Genomic DNA, 19,588 nt, shown 5'->3' with positions numbered 1-19,588 from the left:
TACAACTCTCTCATTCGTCCTCCGCTGTCCCAGCTCAGGGCTCCAGCTCTTCTGTCTCACACTTCCTTGCAGTTGCCTCTGCTTAGTCGCCCTTGTGCCAGACAAACTTACTTATTTTTATTATTATTTTTTTTGAGACGGAGTTTCGCTCGTTACCCAGGCTGGAGTGCAATGGCGCGATATCGGCTCACCACAACCTCAGCCCCCTGGGTTCAGGCAATTCTCCTGCCTCAGCCTCCTGAGTAGCTGGGATTACAGGCACGCGCCACCGTGCCCAGCTAATTTCTTTGTGTTAGTAGAGACGGGGTTTCACCATGTTGACCAGGATGGTCTCGATCTCTTGACCTTGTGATCCACCCGCCTCGGCCTCCCAAAGTGCTGGGATTACAGGCTTGAGCCACCGCGCCCGGCCCAAACTTACTTATTAAAATAAAAATCCCAATTTCTTTCCATTCGTGTGTACCCAGGCTAGTTTTTCAACTTTTCTGAGCTTTCCTCGGTGAAACGAAGCTACATATCTCGCAAGGATGTGATATTAAAGTGGCAAAATTGTAAAACATCCTCCACAGTGCCTGACTTAGGCTGAGCATTCAACGTCGAACGTACCACTGCCCCATGCACCTTGCTCACACCCAATCCTGGATTTTTCTTCTGTAGCCACCTCAGTTATCCCCTCATTAAATACCAACCTGATTATCCCAAGTACAGTTTAAGTGACTTGTTATTTTCTGTGTATTTATCCTAAAGTGTTACATTGTATTGTAATCATTTAAATATAGGTCTCTCCTTTAATAATAATAATAGCTAAGAGCGGGCTGCAGTGGCTCACGCCTCTAATCCCAGAACTTTGGGAGGCTGAAGCAGGTGAATCACAAGATCAGGAGTTCGAGACCAGCCTGGCCAACATGGTGAAACCTTGTCTCTACTAAAAATACAAAAATTAGCCTGGTGTGGTGGCAGGCACCTGTAATCCCAGCTACTCGGGGTGCTGAGGCAGGAGAATCGCTTGAACCTGGGGGGTGGAGGTTGCAGTGAGCTGAAAGCGAACCACTGCACTCCAGCCTGGATGACAGAGCAAGACTCCGTCTTCAAAATAATAATAATAATAATGGCCAATGTTTATCAAGTGATCAGTATTTACCACTTTATACATTATTCATTTAATTCACACAATGACTATGAGGGAGGGAATATTATTCCCAAATTATAGTTGAGGAAACTGAGGTACTGAAAGGAGAAGTAACTTACTCATGATTAGGTAACCAGGAAAGAGGCCGACCCAAGAATCCACACTGTGAGCCAATAAGGTACAGTAACATATAGCAATGTTAACACTAAGGCTGGGCTGGCATGGTGGCTCACACCTGTAATCCCAGCACTGTGGGAGGCCAAAGTGGGTTCGAGACCAGCCTGGGAACCATGGTGAAACCCCATCTCTACAAAAAAAAAAAAAAAAATTAGCTGGACATGGTGGCATAGGTCTGTAGTTCTAGCTACTTAGGAGTCTGAGGTGGAAGGATTGCTTGAGCCCCTGAGACCAAAGTTGCAGTGAGCCAAGATTGCCCCACTACACTCCAGACTGGGCGAAGAGGAAGACTGCTGTCTGCAAAAAAAGTTTTAGTGTCTTAAGGGGACTTCATTTTTTGGTCACCATCTACCAACCTCCTCCACTTTCCCCACATTCATTAAAACACACACACACACACACATACTCTCTTTAGAACTTGGAACTCGGTTGGTAAAATTGAGATGAGCCAATTACCAAACTTGCATTTCATCTTCCATCACCATGGGCAACTTCAGTCGCCACGTGCTTAACATCTTTAACCTACGTCCCACACCCTGGACTTTATCACTGAAACATTGTGACTTCAAATCTGAACTTCTCCTGAATAGAGAAGCCTCTTAAACTCTCGGGTCTCTCTCCCACTTCCTAGTCCACTGTGTCTTTTCTTGGCTAACTCCAGCTCCAGTCCTTCACTGCCCCCTTTTCCCCTCCATTCTGCCCTTTTAGCTTTGTTTCCTTGACTGTTAAGCCTAGAGACCAATGATACTAGACTTTAAGTTCTTCACCTTATTCCTTTAATATCTTCACCTTATGCCTCTGACAAAGACTATGCTAGATTCTAACTTGAATCAGGCCCTTTTTCCTTTCCTGTACCAAAGTTACTGGAGGAAATCACTACAAATTAATATTCTGCAAATGTAAATGACCTTCAATACTGATTAGCAGACCTTTTATTTATCTTGTGTCTTTATAACTTATCCTTGATCAGCCTCCTTCTGTTACAGGAAAGGGGTCTGCATCCAGATCCCAAGAGAGGGTTCTTGGATCTTACACGAGAAAGAATTCCGGGCAAGTCCATGGTACAAAACAAGAGCAAGTTTCATTAAGAAAGTAAAGGGAGCTGGGCGCGGTGGCTCATGCTTGTAATCCCAGCACTTTGGGAGGCCAAGGCGGGCGGATCACGAGGTCAAGAGATCGCGACCATCCTGGTCAACATGGTGAAACCCTGTCTCTACTAAAAATACAAAAAATTAGCTGGGCATGGTGGCGTGTGCCTGTAATCCCAGCTACTCAGGAGGCTGAGGCAGGAGAATTGCCTGAACCCAGGAGGCGGAGGTTGTGGTGAGCCGAGATCCCGCCATTGCACTCCAGTCTGGGTAATAAGAGCGAAACTCCGTCTCAGAAAAAAAAAAAAAAAAAAGAAAGTAAAGGGATGAAAGTAAGAGGAGGGAGGCATCCACCCTAAGGACAATGCTTGTATATACTGGGAGATGCGTTCTGCTGCAAGAGTTTGTGATAAAGGATTAATATTCTCAACATTTTGAAAGAATTGATATTATCTTTAAAGCAAAATTAGGAATGCCTTTGTTCTCCAGATATTGGGATATAAGGACCCTCCCAAGTCTGGGTCTGTTTACTAAACATGATTAATTTGTTCCCTTAATGGTAAACGTCTAGAAGCTAGCAATGCCTAGTTTTCGGAGGATGCCGCCCAGCAAGTCTCAGCCTCATTTTCCTAGCCCTCACTCAAAATGCAGTTGCTCTGGTTCAAACGCCTGACACTTCCATAGTTTTGAAACAGGAAAGTTTCCCTTCTCCCTCTCGCCCGACCAGGCATGTGATGAAGGTGTGGCTTGCTTCTTCAGTGCCCTGCTGCTCAGACCTCTAGGGGAGCATACAGATGGGCAGTCCGTGGGGCTCAGACACCACAGCTGTGTCTAGGGGTGAATGTTTACAGCTCTTGAAGCACCAGTAGGCGCGGGTTACAGGGTGCTTTTTTAGTTTTGCCGTCTATAGGCAGCTTGTGTTAACCAGCTCACTTAGACCCTTTCTGTATCCCGGGTTCTTGCCTTGGTGTACTGGAAGAATCGGATCACACCTGGGCTTGGAGAATGAGTGCAAGGTTTTGCTGCGTGGAGGTAGCTCTGGCGAAGTCAGAGGAGAATGGAGTGGGAAGGTTTCCCCTGGTGTCGGGCCTCTCAGCGGCCTGGGCTCTCCTCTGACTGCCCAGCTAAACTCCATGTGCTTCTGCTTCTGCTGGTTGGCTGGCCGGTGCCTGTCGGTGCATTCCTCTCAAAGTCCAGCCACCTGTGTGTTCCTCGGCTGATGTGCTCCTCTCAAAATCCAGTCACCAATGTGCCTGCTGACTAGGGTCTTGGGGTGTTTATAGGCACAGGATGGGGGTGTGGCAGGCCAGGGTGATCTTGGGAAATGCAACTTTTGGGCAGGAAATGCCTGTCCTCACCTAGGTCTGTAGGGGTGGAGCCCTAGCCAGGGACCACACACTCCTCTACCCAGCACTTCCCTTCCTTCATTCCATGGCATTTAAGGGACCATGCCCTTCTCTACCCAGCACTTCGTTATCAATTTCACCACATTGTTCCAACTATCCACTCCACTTGCTGCTTCCTGAGAGAACACACTCCCCCAACTTCATACTTAAAAGGTTGCTGTTACTACACCTTCTGTATCCCATGCAGTTCTTTATTTGCACAAAACAGAATTCAACTAGCACACTCAAACAAAATAGAATTTGGGGAAAAGATAATGCAGCGCTCACAGCACTTAAAGAAAAGTAGGCAGACAGGTCTTGAAAGGGCATGAACCTCAGAGAAACAGAACAGTCTTCTTTGAGCCAATGCCCTCAGAGTGACTGGGCTCCAGTCATTTCCCTTCTAGTGTTTTTCCTCTGAAGTTCTAGAGACAGAGCAAGATTGTCTCAAAAAAAAAAAAAGGAAAAGAAAAGAATCTAAGTTACTATTTCGAACTGCTGCAGAGTATTCTGTGGTAGGAACATAGTATGGTTCATGTAGTCATTCTCCCATTGATGGACCTTTGGATTGTTGCCAATATCTCACTGCTTCCAGCAATGCTGCTAAGATAGTCTTCACAATACTTTCTTGCACACACATGCAAATGTTTTGGTTTTAATACATATGTCAGATGCCCTCCAAATTGACTGCAGTAATACGCACTCCCTCTGGTGGGATGTGAGGTACCCGTTGGACCAAATCCGCCTAACATCTGTTATCAAACTGGAAAATACTTGCCAATCTGATCAGTAAAAATAGCATCTCAATGCTCTTTTATTTGTATTTCTTTGAGAACTGGTGAGATCCAGCATTTTTTCTTATCTTTCTTAGCAATTTTAATTTCCTTGAATGGTGTTTTCATATGAATTGCCTATTTCTTATTCATGTTTTTCTTATTGCCCATTTATTATGAACACTCATTTGTTAGGACTTTATAATCTTTGCATCTTCATTTTTTTTTTTAGACAGATTCTCTTCCTGTCACCAAGGCTGGAGTGCAATGGCATGATCTTGGCTCACTGCAACCTCCGTATCCTGAGTTCAAGTGAGTCTCCTGCCTCAGCCGCCCAAGTAGCTGGGATTACAGGTGCCCACCACCACACCCAGCTAATATTTGTACTTCTAGTGGAGATGGGGTTTCACCATGTTGGTCAGGCTGGTCTTGAACCCCTGATCTCAAGTGATCCACTCTCCTTGGCCTCCCAAAGTGCTGGGATTACAGGTGTGAGCCACCTCACCTGGCCTGTGTTTGTGTTTTCTATGGATTATGCTGTTTCCTTTTTTGTCCCTATTCCTGTTTTCTGTTGGATTGATTGAAATTTCTTTGTTCCATCTTTTTGCCTCTATTGGTTTGAAATTTATACATTTCATTGCTATTTTTCTAGTAGTTACTCTTAATTTTTTATATCCATATATAAAGTGGCCTAACAAAATCTAAAGGTAAACAGTACATACAGACTCTTCCCAAACAAGGTAAGAAATGTTCACTTCCCCCTGCTGTTTTCCCTTTCCCCAACTCTCCTGTTGATATAATCCAGAATTCTAATTCTAAATTGTGATTTTAAGCATCTGTGGCAATCAACACGTTAGTCTTAAACAATAGCATTGGCTGATGACTTAGAGAAGTGTTACCTTTTTCACACTGCTTCTTCCTCTGGATTCATGTCATTCCTTGCAGGAGGACTTCTTAAGTAGTTCTTTTCAACAGAATCTGTTGGTGATAAACTTTCTTAAATCTTGAATGTTCAAAAGTGCCTTTGGGCTGGGTGCAGTGGCTCACACCTATAATTCCAAGGTAGATGACTTGAGCCCAGGAGTTCAAGACCAGCCTGGGCAACATGGGGAAACTCCGTCTCTACACAAGAACAAAATAAATTAGCCAGGCGTGGTGGTAGGCTCTTGTAGTCCCAGCTACTAGGGGGCCTGAGGTGGAAGGATCGCTTGAACCAGTGAGATCAAGGCTGCAGTGAGCTGTGATCATGCCACTGCACTCCAGCCTGGGCAACAGAGCAAGACTTTGTCTCAAAAAAGAAAATAAATGTCTTTGTTTCACTATGCTCTTAAATAATTCTGTACCTGGGTTACAGAATTCAGCATAAATTACCATAATTTTCCAACAGCTCATTGAAGACATTGTCTCATTGGCTTGTATCCAGTGTTGCTAATGAAATTAATGAGGAAACTCTGATCCTTATTTCTTTGAGTTTTAAACTTTTTCTGCTTTGGTAGCTTTTAACATTTTTCTATTTTCATAGCTTTCTTCACTTTGGGAATCTTTTTAGCTATTAATGAAATATTACTGTCTCCCATTTTCTCTCTCTCTCTGGCATTCCTACTAGATGAAAGCTTGAATGTCATCATCCAGGTTTTATGCCTCTTAACCTTTTCACTTTTTTTTCTTTGTGCTTTAATCTGCAAGACTCCCTCAACTGAATGCTCCATCTTGTTAATGCACACTTCAGTGTGTCTCTGCTGTCACTCAGCCTGTCTCTCTTTCATGGTGGTGGGCTTCCTCAGACATCTGGCACTTCTTCAGTTCACACTAGTTTTCTGGTTTTGAATTCTGCACCTGAGTTTCAGGATTCAACAGCACTCTCAGATGAGTGCAGCCTCAGGTTATGTGGGCCTTGGCTTCTCCCATGGCTTCTTAAGAACTTCCTTGTTCATTTCTGTGATCTCAGGTGCCCCCCTTTATGACTTCAAGCCCAACTCTATAGACAGTAATTTCATTTCTCTATCTGTTCTATCATTTATAAGGGCACAGCATGGAGGGGAGGGCCTTTCAGACATTTTTCTTGCCCCATTTTAAGTCCCTAAATTACACTTAAAAAAATACCAGCAAAACTTTTGCCTTTTATTTAGGAAGAGTAGAGAACTCTGACATGAGTTTGGAGTACGCGAGTGTATGTGTGTTTGTGTGCCTAGGCCGTTTAAACTTGCTATGTAATGTATTTCAATAAATGTTTCAGTGTCGGTACAGTGAACAATTCAACTTAATGATAGGCCGATCTGGAATCTCAGTAAAATTTACTTTGGGTGTTATTTTTTTAAGCATTAATATCTATAGGAAGACCTAGTAGGAGTGGCTGACAAAGGTTAATAAATATTATGAGAATATGCTTGTTTTTGATGTGAATGTTGTGGCTCAGGCCACCCTGAAATGAAATTCACAGGGTTGGTTTAGATGTCTTCTCCCACACCTCTCCTTACAATCTGCCTTACAAATGCAGACCCTCCCATCTGAGGCCTGGGTGTAACCCTCAAACATGACAGATGCCAGCAGGAAATATCCACCCTGCCTTAGTTGTAACTCTTGAGTCCTTGTCCATGATATCCTAAAAGGCCACCAGATGGAAACGTGAGGCTGTGAAAAGAGATGTACCACCCCTTGTAAATGGGGATTGACCCTGCTGCTTTCTTAAAAGAAATGGTCTTTATTGAACGTCAAACAAGCTTTGAGGAATTTTTCTTTGTTGAATGTAGAATAAAGAGGGCGTTACATGAATGCCTATGCATTTCGGCTTTGGAGAGGAATCCTTATATCCATTCCGACAGCATGGAGATAAAAAGTCTGTCCTTCTGTATTCACATTTTGTTAACGTCACTTGCTTCCTTTTCTCTCTCCCTGGTCTGTGCGGACCGTATCATCTCTACATCTTCTCTTTCTTGTCCTCTTCTTTGCCGCCTGGAACCAACTTTTCATCCCTCTGGCCTTTGTCTCTTCCTACTTTCTGGCCATATGTGGACCAGAAAAATAATTATCAAAATGATTTGTTGTTTTACTTCTTACAAATATATGATCCTGTTTTCACTGCAAAAGCCAATGAGTAAGAATTTTTACCATTCCTTCACTGTAAAAAACAAAACTGAGGCCAGGAGTGGTGGCTCCCGCCTGCAGTCCCAGCTACTTGGGTAGCCAAAGCGGGAGGATTGCTTAAGCCCGGGGCGGGGGGGGGCGTTGAGGCTGCAGTGACCTATGATTGCACCATTGCACTCCAGCCTGGGTGACAGATTAAGATCCTGGGTAACTCTAAAAACAAACAAACAACAACAAAACACCTGACAAAAAAACTCCTGCCCTCTGCCAAAACTAACAGAATTATTTAAAAAACATTTTATTGAGTTATAATAATCCAACCCAAAATTGTACCTATTATCACTGTATGTCTCAAATAATTTTCACAAATAAAAAACGCAGTCATTTAACCAGGACTCAGATCAGGAAATGGAACATTACCAGCGTCCCTGAAACCTCGTTCTGTCCACGTCCAGTCTCTACCTTCCTCTCATCTGAGGGCAATCATCACCCAGACTTCTGATAGCACAGATTAATTTCACCTGTTTTTGTGCTTTATAAAAATGGAATGAAATGTCCTAGTTTTTGTTCCTCTTGGAGCTGCCCTGAGACAAGGATTTGGTGACAGTTCCTTTATTTGGGAGACAGAGGGCCCACTGGGTGGGACATGAAGAAGTGAGCCAGGAAAAGGCAGGCAGCAGCCAATTAAAAAAATATGTTACAAGGCCAGGCGCGCTGGCTCACCCCTGTAATCCCAGCACTTTGAGAGGCTGAGGCAGGCAGATCACCTGAGGTCAGGAGCTCCAGACCAGCCTGGACAATATGGCGAAACCCCATCTCCACTAAACATAACAAAAATTAGCCAGGTGTGGTAGTGCATGCCTGTAGTCCCAGTTACTCCAGAGGCTGAGGCAGGAGAATCGCTTGAACTGGGAAGGCAGAGGTTGCAATGAGCTGAGATCGTGCCACTGCACTCCAGCCTGGACCACAGAGTGAGATTTTGTCTCAAAAAAAATAAATAAATAAAAGTGGGCTGGGTACGGTGGCTCACGCCTGTAATCCTAGCACTTTGGGAGGCCAAGGTGGGTGGATCACCTGAGGTCAGGAGTTCAAGACCAGCCTGGCCATAATAGTGAAACCCCATCTTAAAAAAAAAAAGTGTTAGGAAGCAAATAATCACAGTGGGTGACTGGAGCGGCAACCTCTGGAAAATGCTGCCAATATGCTCCTTGGAATTATGCTACTCCAGAGGGAAGGGGGACTTGCTTGTCCCACTAATGTCCCTTTTCTGCTCCAGCGTCCTACACAAGATGCTGCTTTGCATTTAGTTGTTGCAGCCCCTTAGTCCCTTTTAATCTAGGACAGTTCCTCTGTCTTTTTTAAAATTTCACGACCTTGATAGCTTTGAAGAGTACTTCCCAGTTATCTTGTAGGTTGTCCCTCATTCGAACAAAATTGGGTTTGTCTGCCTTACTTCCTGTCTGAAGGAAAGTAAACTAAGGCACAGAGAGAGTAAGTAAGTTGCTTAAGGTCACACACATTTTTGTAATAGAGGCAGGACTTGAATCCGGATCATCTAGCTCTGGAGTGCTGTGTCTTAACCACTAAGCTACAGTGAGTTCTTAAACTGTAATATACAACAATTAGTCGAATTATTGTATGTTACATAGTGGTAGCAGGTGTTCTTATCTGGAAAGGTTTTTTTTTACGGTTTTTACAAATATTAGAAATTACATTAATATGTTAAATTAAATATATATATATAGACCTCGCAGTGGCTCACACCGGTAATTGCAGCACTTTGGGAGGCCAGGGTGGGTGGATCATGAGGTCAGTAGATGGAGACCATCCTGGTCAATGTGGTGAAACCCGGTCTCTACTAAAAATACAAAAATTAGCTGGGCATGGTGGTACCCACCTGTAGTCCCAGCTACTCGGGAGGCTGAGGCAGGAGAATCGCTTGAACCTGGGAGGCAGAGGTTGCAGTGAACTGATATCACACCACTGCACTCCAGCCTGGACAACAGAGCGAGACAGAGGCAGGGTTCAAGCGATTCTCCTGCCTCAGCCTTGCCAGTAGCTGGGATTACAGGTGTGCGCCACCACACTCAGCTAATTCTTGTATTTTTAGTAGAGACGGGATTTCATCATGTTGGCCAGTCTGGTCTCAAACTCTTTTTTTTTTTTTTGAGTATCCCCACAGTTTATTTTTGTTTCTTTTTCTTTTTTAACAGAAGATTCCCAAACTAGAGTGTCCCCACAGTTTAGAGGCCTTCTGGGGGAACGACTTGGGGTTCACCTTGCTGTATTTAGCTGATCCTTTGAACTTCTTGGAGGCCTTGAAAAAGGAATGCAGCCTGAACGAACTCTCTAGAAACCCCCAGCCCTGCCCAGGTGGACTGGACAAAAAGCATGGGTGTTGATGGGTGGAATGGGAGCAGAGAGGCACCCGGGGGACACTGTAGGAAGTTCCTCAGGGTTAGAGGCTGCACTCGTGGGAGGGGACCACCGGGGCAGCCTGGCATCCTTGATCCCTGCCCACTCCCTGCCCCAGTGAACCAAGAAACCAGGCAGTCAGGTTCTGGGGGCTGCTTTTATGGGGACGACCTGACAGAGGGCATGGTCCATACAAAACCAGGAACAATACATACATATATATATTATATACAGAGACGCGGTCCTCCAGACAGCTGGGCAGGGTGGCCACTGGTCCAAGCAGCCAGCAACAGTCCCGCCAACCCGGTTCCGCCCCCTCCATCTTACGGGGTGAAGTGCGTGGGCCCAGGACTGAGATGGCCAGCTCCTTCAGGGGATGGGGGCACATCTGGGGGTAGGAAGGGGTGGGGACAAGAAATACTGATAGAAGTCATGGTCTATTTACAGGGGACTAGAAGCCAAAACGGATGGGATGGGTGGTGTGTTTTTAAAAAATGAACAAAAACCCAGATTTAGGGCAGAGGCATGAAGTGGCAAAATGAGATGGATTCTGAAAGGGGAGGTGACCTGGGGGGGCCTCACCTCCCTTGGTCCGAGCCCCAATTTGGGGTTAAAGTGGGGAAACAAAGTCGATTTCACTTAGAAGGCAGGCTTCCAGCAGGGCAGCCCTGGTCTCCAAAAAGATGAGTAGTAGTAAAATTTTGCCCTCCAGTCAAAACATTGGAAAAACAGTGGGGGGTGGGGGTGGGGTGAGGCTGGGACTCCCTTCGATATCACTACAAGGCTTCCAGGCATCACCTTGGGCTGGGCAGGCAGAGCAGAACAGGATAGGCCCTGGCTCTCCAGTGAGAAATGGTCCCCTTGCCTAAGGCCAGGGCCTCTGTAGCCAGGTCCCCCAAGCTGACCTCCTCTCCTCCCTGGCATTCCCAGCCTTGACAAGGAAACCTAGACCCGACAGGCCACATAAGAGTTCCAGGGGGAGGTTATGGCTATTTGGCACCTGGGAGAGGGGAGGCACAAGGAGAAATTGAGGGCAGCTGCCCCAGGAAATGGGGAGCTGGGGACCAGGTATCCTGAATTCTCCCTTCTTCCTACTCTCACTCCCCTGTTCCCGAAGCACACAGGAGAAATCAGTGCAGGGCCAGGGCCAGGGCCAGGCCCAGCCCCCGGGCTCTGGTGGGGACTCTATCCCTCCCAGGACAGGGAAAGGGGATGGGGGAGGTTTTGAGGCAACCCCCCACCCCCAAGGCAGGAAGGTCAGAATGCAACAGAGACAGCACAATGATGGGGGAGAGGGAAGGGCCGAGAAGGTAGAATCTCAAGTCAAGAGGCCCAGAGGCCACCCAGGTGCCCCATGGGCAGGGAGCAGCCTCCAGTTGGCGAGATGCTGGGAGAGCCCCAGCCCCGTTCCAGTCCAGAGACAAACGCTGGAGTGTGAAAAGTCTGGCAGTTTGATCTGCAGGTGCATGTGTCCTACCACCAGGCCAGCCCTCGGCAGCCCTCAGCCTCTATGCCTCAGCCCCATGGGGCAAGAAAGAGCCACCCTTCCGGCCACCTCTGTCTGCCCAAGCCATCTTAAGGGGGCCTGTGATATGAGCCCTCTGGTCCCTGAAGCTGGGGGAGGTGGGGTGGAAGGGTGGGGGGAGTTGGGGCACCTGTCCCCAGGCTGGTGGGGGAGGGGTGGGGTGTTGAGGACAGGGGAGGGAGGACAGTGGTAGGGGGTTAATTATTGTCCAGTCAAGGAATGAGTCCTGTTAAGTAGAATTGGAATTCCTCAGTGTTTGCAAGTTTCCTTCTAGTTCTGAGATCTTGTCCAGGAGCTTGTCCATCTCCTCCTTTCTGGCCAGCTCCGCTTCCTCCAGAACCTGACGCTGTGCCGTCTCCTTTTTCAGGAACTTGATCTCCTTCTGCTAGTAGTCCTTGATGAGGCGCTTAGCCTTGCTGTACTTGCACTCCAGGGCCTGGTACTGTGCCTGGGTCTCCCGCAGGTGCTCATCTACAGCCTGGCACAGGCTCTGGGCCTCGCCCCAGTAGCCTTCCAGTTTCTCCATGCACTCCTTGTTCTCCTCCACGCTCTGCTCCAACTGGGCCTTCTCCACCCGCCAGCGCCCCTTCTCCTGTTCCAGGCTCTGCAGCTTTCTTTTCAGCTGCTGGATCTCTGCCTCGGTGACCGCATGCTTGATCTGGAGCTCCTTGAACTTGTGCACCAACTTCTCGGGCTCCATGTCCACAGGGGACAGCGCGTCCTCGTTCTCCGCTAGCTCAAACACCTCAATGGCCACCTCGCCACCTGCGAACGTGGGGCTCAGCTCCTCGTCCTCATCAGTGGCGTACTCTCCCGTCTCCTCGTCATCCTCCCCATACTGGGCATATCTTTGCTCCATCATCTCCCGCTGCCATCGCTCCTGCTCCAAAGTCTGCTGAATTAGCTGGGCCACTTCGCTCTGCTCTCCTGGCCGCTCCCGGCCAATCATAAACCGCACTCGGCCCTTGGTGTTCTGGAGCACGGATGCCGCAAAGCTCTGGGTCATTCCCACCAGACTCGTTCCATCCACCTTACCAGCAGGTCGTTCACCTGGATCCTGCCATCCCAATGAGCCGCACTGCCCTCCGTCACTGTCTTGACGAAGATGCCCAGCTTCTCCAGGCCCATGTCCGCTCCGGCCCCCATGCCGATGATTCTGATGCCCAGGCCCTCGGAGTCCTTCTCCAGCTCCATAGGGAACAACTCCAGCCTCTCCACCTGCTTCTCCAGCTCGTACTCAGCAGAGGCCGCCATGGGATCCACATCCTCGTTGCGATGATCGTAGTCCTCATTGGAGTAGGTGCTGAACACTTGGATGGGCGCCGTGCTGAAATGGATCTTCCGGCTCGGGGCCGGGTTCGCCTCCGAGAGCCCCGGGATCTCCACGCACTCCGACTCGGGCTCGTAGGGGGGCTCCCCATCCTCCTCGTCTTCTTCGTCGTCCTCCTCCAGGGCACTGCCCGCAGAGTCCTCACCGAGCCCACTGTAGGCGCTCACGTCCACCAGGTCCACCTCCGAGAAGTCCTTCTTCGTGGATTCATCTACCTCCTCGGGGGCCACGTCCGGGGCCCGGCCATTGCCCACCCTCCGCTCTGGCGGCGCTACCACCGCCGCCGCCTCCTTCTCCGAGGCCGCTTGGGCCTTTGGCTCTTCGGGCGAGGGGCTGGCTGCGGTTGCCACGGTGCTGCCATTCTCCAGGGCCACGTGGACCGTCACCTCGGCCTGGATCACCTCCCCGGGCGCCGACTCGGCCTCCGACTCCCCGCTCTCCTCCACCTTCACCGGCTTAATCTTGCGCACCTCCCGGGGCTTGGGGGGCGGCCGGGCGGGGGCCACTCGGTGCTGCGGGGGCTGCTGCCCTGCGGGACAGCGCTCCTTCTCGGCTGGGGCATCCCCCGACGGGGCGGGCGGCGGCGGCCGGAACACCCGGGACTGCTTGCTGACCAGCTTCGAGCTGACCTGGGGCCCCCCTATGGCCCTGGGGAGCCCGGGCCCGTGGTGGAGGCCGGTCCTCGAGTCGGCCTTCTCGAAGACTGCGCTGAGTGGGCTGACCGTCGGGGACACGGCGTCGGGATCGAGCTTTTCCAGCGCCTCGGTGCTGCCGTTGAAGCGCACCACCACGTCCAGCTCCTCCGGTCCTGCAGGTCGGCGCCCTCCTGTCTCAGCGGCCGCCTTGTCGCCGCCTGCGGCTTCCGGGGCGCTCCGTTCGAACAGCTTCCGCGTCTCCTGCAGCCGGGACGGCGGGTGCGGCGGCGGCGCGGGCTGCGCTGAGGGCGCGGGCTTGGAGTCGAAGCGGCTCACGCGCTCCGACACGCTGATGCCCAGCTTCAGCAGGGCGCTGTGGTCCACGTTCTAGTTCAGGCTGCTGGCCCGCAGCAGCGACAGGCGCACGCCGCGCTCGGACACCCGCGGGGCCCGGGCCAGGCCCGCGCCGCCGCCCGCCTCGCCCGAGGGCCTGCCGTCGTGCACATCTGCAGGAACATACGCTTGATGCGATGGACGTTGGAGCCATATTTCTTGTGGTGGGCCCCTTTGGGTGCCTCGTCGGGCCCGGGCGCGTCGGGCGGCTTCAATGCCTGGATGCCCGCCTCGTAGGCGCTGCGGTACGGGGAGGCGCTCCAGAGAGGACCCCCGGTCCCCCGCGGCTCCGTCTTCATCATGGTGGGGGGGAGCCGGATTCGCATTCCCCCGCTATCCGCTCCCCACCTTAACAGGCGGCTGGCCAAGTCGGGACCACCGCCCCCTCCTCCTGATAAAAGAAACCCCAGGAGGCCTTTTTTAGGGTCCCCCAAAACCAAGCTGCCAAAAACAGTTAATCCCGCTTTTTAAAAAAAAATCTCCAAGAGCCCTGTGTGTCGCCTCCCCCAATCAAGCTGCCGAAAACAGCCAACCCCGCTTCGAAAGCCCGAGCGGCCTGGTACTGTGACCCCCCACCCAAATTAGCACAGGGGTGGCTGGGGCTGCTGGGAGCGAGCGCCCTGCCCGCGAAGCAGCCGCGGCGTCGCCGGCTCGCATCGTCCGAGGCAGTGTCAGCGGGGCTGGCAGCCGGGGCGTTCCCCAGTCCGGCCGGAGGCCTCGGCTTGTGGCGGGGCCCGGCACCCCGGCGCCCATGGCTGCTCCGCCGGCCCGGGCCGCTCCGCTGCCTCGCCTCCCTCCCTCCCCGCCGTGCCCGGAGCCTCGGTCTTTCTCTGGCTCTGCCCGAGCGGCTGCTCGGTCTCAAACTCTTGACCTCAAGTGATCCACCCAACTGGGCCTCCCAAAGTGCTGTGAATACAGGCATGAGCCATCGTGCCCAGCCTATATATTAGATTTTTAAGTGGAAGATCACTTGAATCCAGGAAATTGAGGCTACATGCCACTGCACGCCAGCGTGGGAGACAGAGAGACATTCTGTCTCAAAAATCAAAAACTCCAAACAATTGTGTTCTAAGTAGGATATGGAGTAATCATGACCTTTAGCACTGTACTGCTGCAGTCTATCATCTAATAAGTGACTGTGTGATCTAAATTCACAATATGGGGTGATTCATAATGCTACAAAGTTGGTTTGTTTAAAATTAAAGCTTAATATAACTAAATAAATCATTATTTTAATAAAACCAGCATGCCATGTGAAAACAAAATCCACATACAGAAATCATCTCATTTATAGGGAGAACATACCTCACTGTGCAATAGTTTTCTCATCTGAAATAAAGAAGTGTAATAGAGCCTATTTCACAGAATTATGTGCAATTAAGGAAATAATATGTGGAGAGCATTCAGAAAAGCTTGGCACATGAAAAGCACTTCCATTTGACCCAGCAATCCCATTACTGGGTATATATCCAAAGGATTATAAATCGTTCTACTATAAGGACACATGCACACGAATGTTCATTGCAGCACAGTTTACAATAGCAAAGACCTGGAACCAACCCAAATGCCCATCGATGATAGACTGGACAGGAAAAATGTGGCACATATACACCATGGAATATTATGCAGCCATCAAAAACGATGAGTTCGCGTCCTTTGTAGGGACATGGATGAACCTGGAAACCATCATTCTCAGCAAACTGACACAAGAACAGAAAATCAAACACCACATGTTCTCACTCATAGGTGGGTGTTGAACAATGAGAACACATGGACACAGGGAGGGGAGCACTATACACTGGGGTCTGTTGGTGGGGGAGAGGGGGGATAGAGGGGGGTGGGGAGTTGGGGAGGGATAGCATGGGGAGAAATGCCAGATATAGGTGAAGGGGAGGAAGGCAGCAAATCACACTGCCACATATGTACCTATGCAACAACCTTGCATGTTTTTCACATGTACCCCAAAACCTAAAATGCAATAAAAAAAAAATAAAAAAATAAAAAAAAAAAAAAGAAGTGTACATGTCCTCGGCATAATAAATATGTAGGAAAAATCCACAAGGAATATTATTCTCAATGGAGAAACAATTGAAGGCTTCTCCCCTAAGATCAGGAACAAGACAAGGTGCCCACTTTCACCATTTCTATTCAATATAGAACTAGAAGTTGTAACCAGACTACTTAGGCAAGAAAAATAAATAAAAGGCATTCTGAGTAGAAAGGAAGAAGTAAATTATCTTCATGTTTGTAGGTGACATGATCTTACATGTAGAAAACCCTAACTTACACAAAATACCTGTCAGAGCTAATAGTGGAATTCAGCAAAGTTGCAAGATACAAAATCAACACTTTTGTCTATTACAAATAATGTTGCTGTAAATATTTGCATACAAGTTTTTGTAGGTCCACCTTTTCACGTCTCTTGGGAGACGTGACTCAATCATGGTGTCAATGCAACCGGCAGTAAAAGCACATCATACAACAGGATCCTTTTTCTCTCACCATATTGACTAAAGCAAAGTGATTCTAGCACAACCTTTGTAAACCTAAGCCAAGTGTTCTGTGATTTTCCTTCCAGCTTTCAAATCTAAACTTTCACTATCACTATTTCAACTTCAGCATCACAGCCTTGGTGCCACATTGACCTGCTTGAAGCCCTTCCTGTAAAGGCTGTTTTTGTTCCTAAATCCTTGTTACACCAAAAGTGAAGCATTTCTTCCTGCATCATTGTTGAGCACTACGCACTGAAGCTCTGGGCCCCTGCCCTGTCCCACGTGGCCTGTGTAGTGCCAGCCATAAATACAGACACAAAGTGACTTATGGACCTTGCTTCAAATTCCAAGTGAAGAAAACAAGAGAGAAATGATGAAATCAGTAATAAAAATTATCAGTCTCTTTTCCTTCAATGTAGTATACTATATAGGTAATTACTGAGAGTGTCAACTGAAGAGGAAGACTTACCTAACACTTCTAGGACATCTCTGCTCCTATTTTAAGAGAATAATAATTTGGACACTTTTCATAGTCTTTGTAAATGGTTTTGTTTGTGTAACTGAAGTTCATGACATCATGTGACATACAGAACAACAGAGCTAATAATTCTTTGGCCTGCTTTCTCACCCACATACTCCTTATAATTTATTTGGTTTTCAATGATTCAAGCAATAGGATCCTACCACTTCCTATTGGCAGCAGTTTTACAGTTTGGTGGTCCCAAAGGTTAGTTCTTCATGCCTAATATGCAGTTGGAGTAGTTTTGTTTTTTTGGTTTTTTTGCCCTTTAAGTTCTGGGGTACACGTGCAGAACATGCAGGTTTGTACATGGGTATGCACATGCCATAGTGGTTTGCTGCACCCATCAACCTATCATCCACATTAGGTATTTCTCCTAATGCTACCCTCCCCTAGTCCCTTACCACCCAACAGGTCCCAGTGTGTCCTGTGACCATGTATTCTCATTGTTAGACTCCCACTTATGAGTGAGAACACATGGTGTTTGGTTTCCTGTTCTTGTGTTAGTTTGCTGAGAATGATGGTTTCCAGCTTCATCCATGTCCCTGAAAAGGACATGAACTCATCCTTTTTTATGCTGCATAGTATTCCATGGCATATGGTGTATATGTGCCACATTTTCTTTATCCAATCTGTCACTGATGGGCATTTGGGTTGGTTCCAAGTCTTCACTATTGTGAACAGTACCACAATAAACATACACGTGCATGTGTCTTTATAGAAGAATGATTAATAATCCTTTGGGTATATACCCAGCAATGGGATTCCTGGGTCCAATGATATTTCCAGTTCTAGATCCTTGAGGAATCACCACACTGTCTTCCACAAAGGTTGAACTAATCTACACTCCCACCAACAGTGTCAAAGCATTCCTATTTCTCCACATCTGTTGTTTCTCCAGGATCTGTTGTTTCATGACTTTTTAATGATCGCCATGCTAACTGGCGTGAGGTGGTATCTCACTATGGTTTTGATTTGCATTTCTCTAATGACCAGTGATGATGAGCTTCTTTTCATGTTAGTTGGCTGCATAAATGTTTTCTTTTGAGAATTGTCCATTCATATCGTTCGCCCACATTTTGATGGGCTTGTCTTTTTCTTGTAAACTTGTTTAAGTTCTTTGTAGATTCTGGATATTAGCCCTTTGTCAGATGGATTGCAAAAATGTTCTCCCATTCTGTAGGTTGCCTGTTCACTCTGATGATGTTTCTTTTGCTGTGCAGAAGTTTAGTTTAATTAGATTCCATTTGTCAATTTTGGCTTTTGTTGCCATTACTTTCAGTGTTTTAGTCATGAAGCCTTTGCCCATGCCTATGTCCTGACTAAAATCTATGTAATATTGATGAGATTATAAATCTGAAGTTTTAACACTAACAAAAAGAAACCCAGGTCATTTTGCTAAGTCTTGTTTCTATTTTGTTCCTGACAGTCAGTAGAAAGGCAGTTGTATTTGGTTATGTTAGTCCTATCTATTTTTGTTAATTTTATTATTTGCAAAAATGTTTTGTGTGTATTCTATTTATAGAAAGATAATGATATAACATTTTTGTTAAATATGCATATTATTTATGATAAAATGAAATGTGTTTTTGTTTCTTTGTTCCCAATTAATGTACATCAATTTTAACATACATTAAAGCAATAGCAAAGAAAATAAATGCCATAGAAGTCTCTTTTCATGTTTACATGTAGAGATACACTGCTTCCTAAGGATCTATAAGGAAAGATGTGGATTTTAATTCTAAAATCAGAGTTTTCGGATGCACCTAAAATTTAAGCAGCAAAAATTTTATTAATCATTAAACTCAAGCAAATTCCAATCACAGAAGCAGAATGAATTAAAGCATGTTTTAATTGAATATGCTTCCTAGGTTTCTCCTGGCAAACCTGTTATTGTTTCATGATCCACTTGAAGAAATGAAGATACATGGGAAAATAGTCATTGCCCAAGAGAGCCTTCCATTTTATAAATGCTCGATTTATGCTGAAACAATCTGAATAGAAACAGTGCTTTTTTATGCGTCTGGTTGGAGGACAGAAAATCCTAAAACTTTCCTATACACCTGTTGGACCCACAACTTGCTATTGAGCTCCAAATCCAAATCAGGAAGCTCAGGCACAAACCGAGAGTTGGCTTCTCCCTAGTAATCTAAACAGATGCTTAGTGAGCCTCAGATGCATTTTCACACCACCTTCTGCTGATTGCTGCTTTGGCAAAATAAAGGTTAGCCACCAGTCTACCAAACGCCTGGTATGTCAGCATTCTCCATCATACTCTGAGACATGAGTATGAGCGAGACATGACTCTGTAAGTAGGAGCTTAAAGTGTTTCAGGGAGACCACATAAATCTAGTGAGAAGTGAATTAGTAATATATGAGAGCATGTCATTTCATGCCAAAGCAGGCGCTATGAACTTTGTTACATTAGTATGTAAGTTAAGGCAGCTGGGAGAGGCAGACTGGAAAATATAGCTGTTAAGCTAAGTCCTGAGAGAAGAGCAACTGCACCTTCCACCTTCCGCGTGCAGGGCTCTCCTCAGCACATCTTCCCCATGCTTTCCCGTTGCTCATTTTCCTCCAGTGGAAAGGAGGGCAAGGGAAAAGTCCACATGCTGAAGCAGAGGGGCTGGTGGACTTAGAAA

The 19,588-nt window shown here is 47.4% G+C and overlaps 2 protein-coding genes across 8 annotated transcripts in view; both read right to left on the bottom strand.

Moving 5' to 3' along the window:
- The window catches only part of LOC135272635 (WASH complex subunit 2C-like), a 136,724-nt gene that overhangs the window by 52,565 nt on the left and 64,571 nt on the right, over positions 1-19,588 (bottom strand). The window contains exon 25 of one of the 7 annotated variants that reach the window (XM_064371107.1): positions 5,492-5,530. The exons of the other annotated variants lie outside the window; for them this stretch is intronic. Within the exon in view, the coding sequence (XP_064227177.1) occupies positions 5,507-5,530 (24 nt within the window). The 3' untranslated portion in view covers positions 5,492-5,506. Of the gene's footprint in view, positions 1-5,491; positions 5,531-19,588 lie in introns of those variants that run through there. 7 annotated transcript variants of the gene reach the window in all.
- Positions 11,806-14,236, bottom strand: LOC135272629 (neurabin-2-like). Its single transcript, XM_064371097.1, is given in 3 exon segments — positions 11,806-12,608; positions 12,611-14,026; positions 14,029-14,236. Coding segments are annotated over 3 exon segments (2,427 nt in total).

The sequence above is a fragment of the Aotus nancymaae genome, unplaced genomic scaffold (assembly GCF_030222135.1).
Source record: "Aotus nancymaae isolate 86718 unplaced genomic scaffold, 86718_ANA_hifiasm-v0.15.2.pri h1tg000119l, whole genome shotgun sequence".
In the NCBI taxonomy this organism is placed as follows: domain Eukaryota; kingdom Metazoa; phylum Chordata; class Mammalia; order Primates; family Aotidae; genus Aotus; species Aotus nancymaae.
This window is presented reverse-complemented; position numbering and strand designations above follow the sequence as displayed.